Here is a 13,448-nt window from a genome sequence, read left to right on the forward strand (position 1 = left end):
CTTCTTGAAAATGGGAACGACCTGTGCTTTCTTCCAGTCGCTAGGTACTTTACGTTCTTCCAGAGATCTACGATAAATTGCTGATAGAAAGGGGGCAAGTTCTTTAGCATAATCACTGTAGAATCTTAGGGGTATCTCGTCTGGTCCGGATGCTTTTCCGCTACTAAGTGATAGCAGTTGTTTTTCAATTCCGATGTCGTTTATTTCAATATTTTCCATTTTGGCGTCCGTGCGACGGCTGAAGTCAGGGACCGTGTTACGATTTTCCGCAGTGAAACAGTTTCGGAACACTGAATTCAGTATTTCTGCCTTTCTTCGGTCGTCCTCTGTTTCGGTGCCATCGTGGTCAACGAGTGACTGAATAGGGGATTTAGATCCGCTTACCGATTTTACATATGACCAAAACTTTTTAGGGTTCTTGTTTAGATTGTTTGCCAATGTTTTGTGTTCGAATTCGTTGAATGCTTCTCTCATTGCTCTCTTTACGCTCTTTTTCGCTTCGTTCAGCTTTTCCTTATCAGCTATGATTCGACTACTCTTAAACCTATGGTGAAGCTTTCTTTGTTTCCGTAGTACCTTTCGTACATGATTGTTATACCACGGTGGATCTTTCCCCTCGCTTTGGACCTTAGTCGGTACGAACTTATCTAAGGCGTACTGGACGATGTTTCTGAATTTTTTCCATTTTTGTTCCACATCCTCTTCCTCAGAAATGAACGTTTGATGGTGGTCACTCAGATATTCTGCGATTTGTGCCCTATCACTCTTGTTAAGCAAATAGATTTTCCTTCCTTTCTTGGCATTTCTTATTACACTTGTAGTCATTGATGCAACCACTGACTTATGATCACTGATACCCTCTTCTACATTCACGGAGTCGAAAAGTTCCGGTCTATTTGTTGCTATGAGGTCTAAAACGTTAGCTTCACGAGTTGGTTCTCTAACTATCTGCTCGAAGTAATTCTCGGACAAGGCAGTCAGGATAATGTCACAAGAGTCTCTGTCCCTGGCTCCAGTTCTGACTGTGTGACTATCCCATTCTATACCTGGTAGATTGAAGTCTCCCCCTATTACAATAGTATGATCACGAAACTTCTTCACGACGTTCTGCAGGTTCTCTCTGAGGCGCTCAACTACTACGGTTGCTGATGCAGGTGGCCTATAGAAGCATCCGACTATCATATCTGACCCACCTTTTATACTTAACTTAACCCAGATTATTTCACATTCGCATTCGCTAATAACTTCACTGGATATTATTGAATTCTTTACTGCTATAAATACTCCTCCACCATTGGCGTTTATCCTATCCTTGCGGTATATATTCCATTCTGTGTCTAGGATTTCGTTACTGTTCACTTCCGGTTTTAACCAACTTTCCGTTCCTAATACTATATGCGCACTATTTCCTTCAATAAGAGATACTAATTCAGGAACCTTGCCCTGGATACTCCTGCAGTTTACCAATATTACGTTAACTTTTCCTGTTTTTGGTCTCTGAGGACGGACGTTCTTTATCAACGATGATAATGTTCTCTCTGGTAAGCCGTCAGGTATTTTATCGTTTCGCCCAAGGGGGGGTCCCTCTAACCTAAAAAACCCCCGTGTGCACGCCACACGTACTCTGCTACCCTAGTAGCTGCTTCCGGTGTGTAGTGCACGCCTGACCTGTCTAGGGGGGCCCTACAGTTCTCCACCCAATAACGGAGGTCGATGAATTTGCAACCATTATAGTCGCAGAGTCGTCTGAGCCTCTGGTTTAGACCCTCCACACGGCTCCAAACCAGAGGACCGCGATCGACTCTGGGCACTATGCTGCAGATATTAAGCTCAGCTTGCACTCCGCGTGCGATGCTGGTTGTCTTCACCAAATCAGCCAGCCGCCGGAAGGAACCAAGGATGGCCTCAGAACCCAAGCGGCAGGCGTCATTCGTTCCGACATGTGCTACTATCTGCAGCCGGTCACACCCAGTGCGTTCAATAGCTGCCGGAAGGGCCTCCTCCACATTACGGACGAGACCCCCCGGCAAGCACACCGAGTGCACACTGGCATTCTTCCCCGACCTACCCGCTATTTTCCTGAGGGGCTCCATAACCCGCCTAACGTTGGAGCTCCCTATAACTAATAGGCCCGCCCTCTGTGACTGTCGGGACCTTGCCGGAGAATCGGCCACTGGCCCAACAGGCGAGGCATCCTGTGGTGGCTCGGAAACGATGTCATCACCACTAGGAAGCACCCCGTACCTGTTGGAAAGGGGTAAGGCAGCCGCCACGCGGCCAGATCCCACCTTCGCCTTTCGGCCAGGCACGCGCGAGCCCACCACTGTCCGCCATTCACCCTGGAGTGATGGCTGACCGGTAAGATGCTCACTGCCGGAAGACGCAGCGACATCAGGGGTTCCATGTGATTCCAAGGCCACCGAAGTAGGCATAGGTCTCACCACAGTTGCCCCAACGCCACTACGAGCCGACGCCTGCGCCTCGAGCTCGATGAGCCTAACAGACAAAGCCTCCACCTGTCCCCGAAGAGTGGCCAATTCTCCTTGCGTCCGCTCACAACAACCACAGTCCCTACACATGACTATGTTTACCCTACTCTATACGGTGACAAATTCCCAAGATAATCTTCTGATGAGCTACTCTGATAATCAAGAAACACTCACTGAAATACGAGACGCGAAAACTACGCTAGGTTTTCCCAGAAAAACTATTTAAAAGCTAAGCGCAGCAAATAAGTACAAAAACACTGTTATTGAAATAAAAGGTTCTACCTAGTAAGCACTCGAACACGCAAGAAATTACAAAAATAAACTAGTAATTACACAGATAACTGAAAATAAGTCGCTGCTGTTTGTAAAATATGTAAGAAGCAAACGGTGTACTCGCCTTAGTAGTAGCAGGAGCTAGCGATGCGCTCTCGCTGACGGTCTAACTGACACTGTGGTTCAACCCAACGTCTACTTGGCAGTGAAGGAATATCATCTTTAATGTGAATTTCAGACCACACTGCCATTACATCTTCTTCACTTGGTGTAGTCAGAAGAGAATGGAACCTTTCTCTCCCTATCTAAAATCATTGACAGAAGTAGGCATCGAACACAGACCATAGGTATAAGAACCTACCATCAGTCCAACAGACCACCAAACCCTCTTTTCTGGGAATGATTTTTCTATCGTAACGCCGTTGCGCCACACTGGATGAGAATTCTGACACACAGGCTCCCTGTAGTAAATTGCAGCAGTTCAGTAAATTAATTTACTTGGTTGACCGAATCACCGTGAAATAGCTGCCTCGGCTACCCAGTGCATACATTCGACTCTATTTTGTAATCACGGAAATAAAGACCCAAAACTTTTATCTACTAAACCAGTCATAAGGTTACCATTGTCCCTGTACGGACTCGTCCTCGTACATCCTTATTTCCAACCAGATCTTCCTCATTTCCCAGTATTCTTAGCTGTTGCAGTCTCCTTAAATTTCCATTCTCCAAAACTAGCTATGTCAGAAAACATTTACTTTGTACAACTAGAAATTATTGTAATATCCCTCATTATCATTATTTTATTATTTTAATTATAAGTCATTATTATTATTATTATTATTATTATTATTATTATTATTATTATTTATTGTTATTGTTATTATTATTAGTGTCATTATTACCATTAATGTCAGATTCGGCAGTAGTAGAAGTACTGTCAGCATTAACTTTATTAGTTCATAATCAGTATTATTTACTCTCATTGTATCTGTAGACACTCAAATCATTTTAATACTATTTGTCATATTAAAATTGTTATTTCTCAGGTCAATCGCACAAAAAATTTTATGTGTTATTAAAAGGTACATTATGAAGGTTGAGAAATCCCAAAATCAGAATAAATGGATGAATGATGAAGAGAAAACAAGTGTATAGGTAGCCCGGTACAAACAACAACGAAAATTGAAACGTTCTTGCACGCAGCCATAAAAATCATGAACGAAAGAGCAACAATTGGCCCTCTCGCCGAAGGTTCGAGTCCTCCCTTGGGCATGGCTGTGTGTGTTGTTCTTAGCATAGGTTAGTTTAAGGGGCTCCGGAACGCCCTATACTTGCAATGTTAAAATAACGCTTATAAATTACATCTTTCCTCACAAAGTATTTGAGGTAGGAAGTTGAACTTTTTACAGATTATTTATTGGAATATGGGCTACAACTTAACACAGGGATTTTACAAAATTTTAGTTCAGTTATTAAAGATGATTGTTTTTCAATTGTAATGAAAATTCACAACATTTTTTTGCAATTTTTTATTTATATATTCAAAAATATACAGCTTTTTGGAAAAAGGCTGTGTTAAATTATGCAGAAGGTACTGTGTAACATTTACTGAAAGTTTGAAACAAATATGTTTGGAAGATCCTTAGAAAACATGTAATTAGTATGAGAAAATAAAAGTTTTGGGAATCGAGCGACAAAGATTGGATTAACTTTTTAGTGCATTCCAGGTCCATAGGATGGATTATCTTCATCCTCTGTAACCTCCTCCTCCAGCTTCCTCTTGTTCCTCCTCCTGTTTACTCTTGCTTGTATTTCTAGACTCTTTACAGCCCTGTCTGCAGCCCGAAGGCGTTCCTTGTCTAAAGCAAGCATCGCTCGTACCATGTTAGAACCTATCTTCATTCCCATATTTCTAAATACCTTGCACCTTACAATGTTGCCATCATTGAGAGTCGCAACAGCATCATACACACCAAAGTGAAGTGTTTCTATTCCAACAAATACAGTCTTGGGGTTTCTCGACCATATAACACTATTTACACTTTCATTGGGGTTTTGAGTTTTACCAAGAATACACTTTTTCAACAGTTCAGGTGCTGCTAAGTCTCTGAAAATAGGTTTTATCACCTCCATTATTGCATGAGGCAGACTATGCTTATGAGTGTACACTTCACCAGTTAGCAATCCTTTGTTATATTTACACCAACTGTCTTCTTCTTTGGGACATAAGCTATGTTGGGGATTTTCATAGTCTTTATTGTTTACAGTAATAACACATACCTTTGGCTTTCCAACATTTCTCCTTTTCTTAAAAGCCTTCAGAGGATTTCTAATAACTTTACTTTTACTCATTATTATACTTCAACAAAACAGAGACTCAAGAAACAGAATTAATTACGAATATTTTCGAGATAACGACAGAGTAAATAAACATGAAACAATCGACAATCACACCAGCGATATACATTGAACCATCACAGGTTAGCCACAACACATACTTTATCTCGCATCACTAAAATGTACCTGATGAACACGGACGTTAATAATAACACCATTTGACAGCAGTTTAACAGCGCCACAGTGGGTCACGCCCATGTAGAACACATTTCAAAAAAAATTTAAAAATAGTTGTAGTCTTCGGAATTGAATAAATTATATATCTATTAAAAGGTAATAGTCTGCAGATTCAGAAAACGCAAAAAAGTAAAAATTGAACTTTTCATGATTTTGAGCCTTTCCGGAGCCCCTTAAGTTAGTTAAAGTAGTGTGTAAGTCTAGGGACCGATGACCTCTGCAGTTTGGTCCCTTAAGAACTCACACGCATTTGAACATTTTTTGCACAATTGGCAAATGAAGTTTTTAGCTGACTGTAAGAGCAACAAAAACGTAACGCTTTCTTAAGAGCTATTGTGTGTCACCGGTCGAACATATGGACCTATAGAGCCACAAAGGTAAAGACAGCGCAGGCTCTTCAGCGTGCACATAAAAGTGTATTATTGTGCTTGACACGTGTGTATAGAACAACGACGGCTGAGGTGTTCTTGGCGATACTAAGCTTACTACGACGAGACATGGCCGTAAGAGGGACAGATGCACACTTTTGGCTCAAAAAGAGTGAATCTGTTTAAGTAAAGGAGATGCTGAGCACAACAGCCACATCTAAGTAGGATAAAGGCGTTACTGACATAGAAAGCCAAGAAATCTGATACGGGGTAGAAACAGGGAATAGAGCTTACCAGTTGCTTCCTAACATAAAACCGAGCGAGGTGGCGCAGTGGTTAGCACACTGGACTCACATTCGGGAGGACAACGGTTCAATCCCGCGTCCGGCCATCCCGATTTAGGTTTTCCGTGATTTCCCTAAATCGCTCCAGGCAAATGCCGGGATGGTTCCTTTGAAAGGGCACGGCCGACTTCCTACCCCGTCCTTCCCTAACCCGGTGAGACCGATGACCTCGTAGTTTGGTCTCTTCCCCCAAACAAACCAACCCAACCCCTAACATAAAAGAAAGATCAAAGTATCATACCCGGTTCCGACCAAGAGAGCTACACACTCCAGAATGAATATTCACTCTACAGCGGAGTGAGCGCTGATTTCAAACTTAGGTCTCGGGCCTGGGATCTTCGCCTTTCGCGGGCAACGGCTCTATCGAGTGAGATATTAGAGCCACCAGAATTTTACCTTTGCCAGTATGCCATTTCCTAAGGAAATTGTAGATATGGTTTAGACAGCCAGCGTGACTGTTTCCAGAATGAATTTTCGCTCCTAAGTGGAGTGTACGCTGATCTGAAACTTCTTGGCGGATTAAGTGTCCTGGGAAGAATGCCCCACTCTGTGGCTAAGCCATGCCTCCGCAATATTCTTTCTCCCAGGAGAACTAGTTCCACAAGGTATGTAGGAGAACTGCGAAGTTTTGTAGGTAGAAAATGAGGCAATGCCGGAAGTTAAGCTCAGGGATAGGATCGTGAGTCTTACTTGAATGGCTCAGTCGGTAGGAAACTTGTCTGCAAAAGGCAAAGATCCCGGGTCGAGTCCCGGAGTCAGTTTTAATTTGCCAGGAGGTATCGAGCTGTAGGCTACCTATCGGGACACGGTTCACATCTCAGCTACTCACAGCAACGCACTGTAGACACTTATGGAAGAGGAGCAATCAGCACCCCGGGTCACATCGTCTAGGAGTGTGCCATTAGACAAGATGTTTCAGACCAGGATAGGAACGTTTTTGGTAATACACGAATCTGTAATGTAATGTGGAATCAACAGTGTGGGGCACGCTAAATTTGTTGACAACCAAGATATCTGCTTACTAAATACAAACCCACATATCCAAGGGACAACCAAGAAAAGGGCATAGATCACGACAACGAGATGCAGAACAACAGAATATACACTTATAACAACCGTCCAGGAGCAGCGAGGAACGGCAGGGAGAACCGGGATTGATTTCCTGAGATCCTTACAGCCATCTCTCAGTCTTTATACAGGGTGTTTCAAAAATGACCGGTATATTTGAAACGGCAATAAAAACTAAACGAGCAGCGATAGAAATACACCGTTTGTTGCTATATGCTTGGGACAACAGTACATTTTCAGGCGGACAAACTTTCGAAATTACAGTAGTTACAATTTTCAACAACAGATGGCGCTGCAAGTGATGTGAAAGATATAGAAGACAACGCAGTCTGTGGGTGCGCCATTCTGTACGTCATCTTTCTGCTGTAAGCGTGTGCTGTTCACAACGTGCAAGTGTGCTGTAGACAACATGGTTTATTCCTTAGAACAGAGGATTTTTCTGGTGTTGGAATTCCACCGCCTAGAACACAGTGTTGTTGCAACAAGACGAAGTTTTCAACGGAGGTTTAATGTAACCAAAGGACCGAAAAGCGATACAATAAGGGATCTGTTTGAAAAATTTCAACGGACTGGGAACGTAACGGATGAACGTGCTGGAAAGGTAGGGCGACCGCGTACGGCAACCACAGAGGGCAACGCGCAGCTAGTGCAGCAGGTGATCCAACAGCGGCCTCGGGTTTCCGTTCGCCGTGTTGCAGCTGCGGTCCAAATGACGCCAACGTCCGCGTATCGTCTCATGCGCCAGAGTTTGCACCTCTATCCATACAAAATTCAAACGCGGAAACCCCTCAGCGCCGCTACCATTGCTGCACGAGAGACATTCGCTAACGATATAGTGCACAGGATTGATGACGGCGATATGCATGTGGGCAGCATTTGGTTTACTGACGAAGCTTATTTTTACCTGGACGGCTTCGTCAATAAACAGAACTGGCGCATATGGGGAACCGAAAAGCCCCATGTTGCAGTCCCATCGTCCCTGCATCCTCAAAAAGTACTGGTCTGGGCCGCCATTTCTTCCAAAGGAATCATTGGCCCATTTTGCAGATCCGAAACGATTACTGCATCACGCTATCTGGACATTCTTCGTGAATTTGTGGCGGTACAAACTGCCTTAGACGACACTGCGAACACCTCGTGGTTTATGCAAGATGGTGCCCGGCCACATCGCACGGCCGACGTCTTTAATTTCCTGAATGAATATTTCGATGATCGTGTGATTGCTTTGGGCTATCCGAAACATACAGGAGGCGGCGTGGATTGGCCTCCCTATTCGCCAGACATGAACCCCTGTGACTTCTTTCTGTGGGGACACTTGAAAGACCAGGTGTACCGCCAGAATCCAGAAACAATTGAACAGCTGAAGCAGTACATCTCATCTGCATGTGAAGCCATTCCGCCAGACACGTTGTCAAAGGTTTCGGGTAATTTCATTCAGAGACTACGCCATATTATTGCTACGCATGGTGGATATGTGGAAAATATCATACTATAGAGTTTCCCAGACTGCAGCGCCATCTGTTGTTGAAAATTGTAACTACTGTAATTTCGAAAGTTTGTCTGCCTGAAAATGTACTGTTGTCCCAAGCATATTGCAACAAACGGTGTATTTCTATCGCTGCTCGTTTAGTTTTTATTGCCGTTTCAAATATACCGGTCATTTTTGAAACACCCTGTACATTGGGTAGCACAGCAGAACAACCGCTGTGAATCTCGAGTTTTGACTCAGCGCCCCAGCAGCTAACTAGCGGGACAAATGAGGAAATCTGGCTTCTTTTTCTTACCAAGCACATTAATATAGTACAGTATACTTCTGTGCACTGTACTGCTGGTTAGCACAGTGTAGTCTAGAAATAGGAGCGCCGGCACTTCAATAGTGGCAACTATCTATTTACAGCTCGTACAAAATGGATACGTGTATCAAAGTAGTCACCAGTATTGTGTATAACCCGTTGCCAGCGGTGTGGAAGTCGTAGGATACTCTTAGTAGTGCCAGTTGTGTTGACAGTTCGAGCGACGCGGTCTATTGCCCGACGAATTTGTAGCAGTTCTGAAGCGAATGCCGTGAAGTGTTTCTTTCAGTTTAGAAATTCAGTCGAACTTACGAGGACTTAAGTCAGGGGAGTGCAGTAGATGGTATAGCACTTAGCAGCCCCATCAGTCAAACAAATCAGTAACAGCCTGCACTGTACGGTCTTCAGCATTGTCCTGCAAAATGATGGTCAGATCCTACAGAAAGTGTCATTGCTTCTGTCTCTATGCTTTTCCACAACCTACGACCAGCTTAGAGACATACGTGATGACACTTTCTGTAGGAACTGACCATAATTTTGCAAGATAATGCTGAAGCACGTACAGGGCAAGTTGTTTCTGATTTGTTTGACTGATGGGGCTGCTAAGTTCTATACCATCTACTGCACTCCCCTGACTTAAGTCCTCGTAAGTTCAACTGGGTTTCTAAACTGAAGGAAACACTTCACGGCATTCGCTTCAGAACTGCTACAAATTCGTCGGGCAATAGACCGCGCCGCTCGAACTGTAACATAACTGGCACTGCTACGAGTATCCTACGACTTCCACATCGCTGGCAACGGGTTATACACAACGCTGGTGACTACTTTGAAGATCACTAAAACTTTGAAAAACGTAACTATTTTGTACCAGCTGTAAATAGATAGTTGCCACTATTAAAGCTCCAACCCTCGTATAAATTACAAATTTGTGATATAACAATGTAGCATACTACAATAGATCAGTAGCATGTGGCATCTGGATACCGAATGAAAACATATCTGTGCTCCACATGGCCAAAGGGTGACATGTACATTATTATAGCTATTTATACTAATTTTAAAGCAGATATTTAATGTAGCTCTTTCTCCTTAAACAACATAATGCTTAGGTGTACTGTACACTTGAAATTATGTTAAAATGTTGTGTTATTTTCGTACACAAGATGTTCGGAAATTCCTGTTAGAAACTTCTAGGTTTTGTAGATGGGAGTGAGTACATAATATTTTGAATTGGAAGCTATGTTCACAAATATCATCAAACAACATTACTGAGCGTCAGAGTTATAGGCGCCAGAGCCTGTAAATGTATGCATCTACAGGGCGGTCCCGTGATGATGTTACGACTTTGAAGGACAATGGAAAAGGATAAAAGTATCAAATTGTGGTAAGCGTCCTTTGTTCGGAAACGAACAGGTCTACAGTTACAACGAAAATCATTCTGATACCTCTGGAATTGTAATACGTGTGCCAGTAATGGTGTTACTGAGAATGTAGGAAGGCGACTTTCAGAGGTGGTAGTCTGGACAAAAACGAGAAAATCTATCTAGCAAACATGGGCTCTAAATCGTATACCTGGGTAGCTAAGAGCACTTCTTCATCTCCTCCAGTGTGAAAAACTCCCCCTATATTGAACAAGTGCTCGTAGTTCTTGTTGTTGATGTGGTCTTCAGTCCTGAGACTGGTTTCATGCAGCTCTCCATGCTACTCTATCCTGTGCAAGCTTCTTCATCTCGCAGTACCTACTGCAACCTACATCCTTCTGAATCTGTTTAGTGTATTCATCTCTTGGTCTCCCTCTACGATTTTTACCCCCCACGGTGCCCTCCAATTCTAAATTGGTGATCCCCTGATGCCTCAGAACACGTCCTACCAACCTATCCCTTCTTCTAGTCAAGTTGTGCCCCAAACTCCTCTTCTCCCCAATCCTATTCACTACCTCCTCATTAGTTATGTGATGTACCCATCTAATCTTCAGCATTCTTCTGTAGCACCACATTTCGAAAGCTTCTATTCTCTTCTTGTCCTAACTATTTATCGTCCATGTTTCACTTCCATACATGGCTACACTCCATACAAATACTTTCAGAAACGACTTTCTGACTCTTATATCTATACTCGATGTTAACAAATTTCTGTTTTTCAGAAACGCTTTCCCTGCCATTTCCAGTCTACATTTCATATACTCTCTACTTCGACCGTCATCAGTTATTTTGCTCCTCAAATAGCAAAACCCCTTTATTACTTTAAGAGTCTCATTTCCTAATCTAATTCCATCACCATCACCCGATTTAATTCGACTACATCCCATTATCCTAGTTTTGCTTTTGTTGATGTTCATCTTAAATCCTCCTTTCAAGACACTGTCCATTCCATTCAACTGCTCTTCCAAGTCCTTTGCTGTCTCTGACAGAATTACAATGTCATCGGCGAACCTCAAAGTTTTTATTTCTTCTCCATGGATTTTAATACCTACTCCGAACTTTTCTTTTGTTTCCTTCATTGCTTGCTCAATATACAGATTGAATAACATCGGGAATAGGCTACAACCCTGTCTCACTCCCTTCCCAACCACTGCTTCCCTTTCATGTCCCTCGACTCTTATAACTGCCATCTGGTTTCTGTACAATTGCAAATAGCCTTTCGCTCCCTGTATTGTACCCCTGCCACCTTCAGAATTTGAAAGAGAGTATTCCAGTCAACATTGTCAAAAGCTAGAAAAAAGCTTTTGACAATGTTGACTGGAATACTGTTTTTCCAATTCTGATTTTGCAGGGGTAAAATACAGGGAGCCAAAGGCTATTTACAATACGTAGTTTTTAATGTATGTATTTTAGAACCCATGTTCACTAGACATTTTTTCTTGTCTTGGTCCTTGCTACCACCACTGAAAGTTGCCTATCCTATATTCTTGGTAACGACAGTACCGGCACGTGTATTCCACTGTCGGAGGTATCAGACCGTTTTTCGCTCATAATTTCGGACTCGTTCGTTTCCGAACCAAGGAGTTCATCTCAAGTTAATACGTTTACCCTTCTCCATCATTACTGAAAGTTTGTAACGTCATCACGGATTCACCCTGTACACAGGGTGTTACAAAAAGGTACGGCCAAACTTTCAGGAAACATTCCTCACACACAAATAAAGAAAATATGTTATGTGAACATGTGTCCGGAAACGCTTAATTTCCATGTTAGAGCTCATTTTAGTTTCGTCCACCTACGCTCAATGGAGCACGTTATCATGATTTCATACGGGATACTAAACCTGTGCTGCTAGAACATATGCCTTTACAAGTACGACACAACATGTGGTTCATGCACGATGGAGCTCCTGCACATTTCAGTCGAAGTGTTCGTACGCTTCTCAACAACAGATTCGGTGACCGATGGATTGGTAGAGGCGGACCAATTCCATGGCCTCCACGCTCTCCTGACCTCAACCCTCTTGACTTTCATTTATGGGAGCATTTGAAAGCTCTTGTCTAAAACAACCCCGGTACCAAATGTAGAGACTCTTCGTGCTCGTATTGTGGACGGCTGTGATACAATACGCCATTCTCCAGGGCTGCATCAGCGCATCAGGGATTCCTTTCTATTCCATGATTAATGTGATTTGAAGAGAAGCAATAAAATGAGCTCTAACATGGAAAGTAGGCGTTTCCGGACACATGTTCACATAACATATTTTCTTTCTTTCTGTGTGAGGAATGTTTCCTGAAAGTTTGGCCGTACCTTTTTGTAACACCCTGTATACATACACCTACAGAAACCGGCGCCTATAGCACTGACGCTTTGTAGCGTCGTCGGACGCCGTTTCCGAACGTGGGTCCCTGTTCAAAATAAGAAGTAGTCATTCCCCTCAGAAGTACTAGAAGTTTGTAACGGGAATTTCCGGACGTCCTGAATAGGAATTCCTGTGCAACATTTTGTCTTTTCTTGTATCTAGGTTACAGACTAAAAGAAAACAGAAAATAAACGTATGACATAATACGGGCTGCCTCGTGCTGACTTTTAGGTGGGACGGTGACATCGAAGGTGCCCCTCTTGGTGTCGATCTTCATGGCGCGGAGGTGTGTGGTGAGCGCCGCTGCGGTGTGGCGGAGGCTGCGGAGGTGTTGTGCAGACTGCGGCCTGCCGGTCCGACACCTGGCGACGCTGACGCAGCCGCAGACGCCGCGCCAGTGTCGCGGGACACGTGACAGGCGCCGCGCCGCGCCGCGCCGCGCCGCGCTGTACGTCCACCTCGCTGCGCGGGAGCACCTGCGGAGCGGGCCGGCGGCAAACAGCGGATGGCAGCCTCACTACATCTACATTTATACTCCGCAAGCCACCCAACGGTGTGTGGCGGAGGACACTTTACGTGCCACTGTCATTACCTCCCTTTCCTGTTCCAGTCGCGTATGGTTCGCGGGAAGAACGACTGCCGGAAAGCCTCCGCGCGCCCTCGAATCTCTCTAATTTTACATTCGTGATCTCCTCGGGAGGTATAAGTAGGGGGAAGCAATATATTCGATACCTCATCCAGAAACGCACCCTCTCG

General features: G+C 43.7%; 1 protein-coding gene across 2 annotated transcripts in view; it reads right to left on the reverse strand.

Annotated features, from left to right (window-relative positions):
• The window catches only part of LOC126259774 (probable metabolite transport protein CsbC), a 198,155-nt gene extending 185,135 nt beyond the window's left edge, over window positions 1–13,020 (reverse strand). Inside the window, exon 1 of one of the 2 annotated variants that reach the window (XM_049956778.1) lies at window positions 12,918–13,020. In XM_049956778.1, the coding sequence (XP_049812735.1) occupies window positions 12,918–12,969 (52 nt within the window). In that variant the 5' untranslated portion in view covers window positions 12,970–13,020. The remainder of the gene's footprint in view (window positions 1–12,917) is intronic. The other variant, XM_049956777.1, reaches the window with a different exon arrangement.
• Between the last annotated feature and the right edge of the window lie 428 nt (window positions 13,021–13,448).

This window comes from Schistocerca nitens, chromosome 5 (genome assembly GCF_023898315.1).
Source record: "Schistocerca nitens isolate TAMUIC-IGC-003100 chromosome 5, iqSchNite1.1, whole genome shotgun sequence".
NCBI lineage: Eukaryota > Metazoa > Arthropoda > Insecta > Orthoptera > Acrididae > Schistocerca > Schistocerca nitens.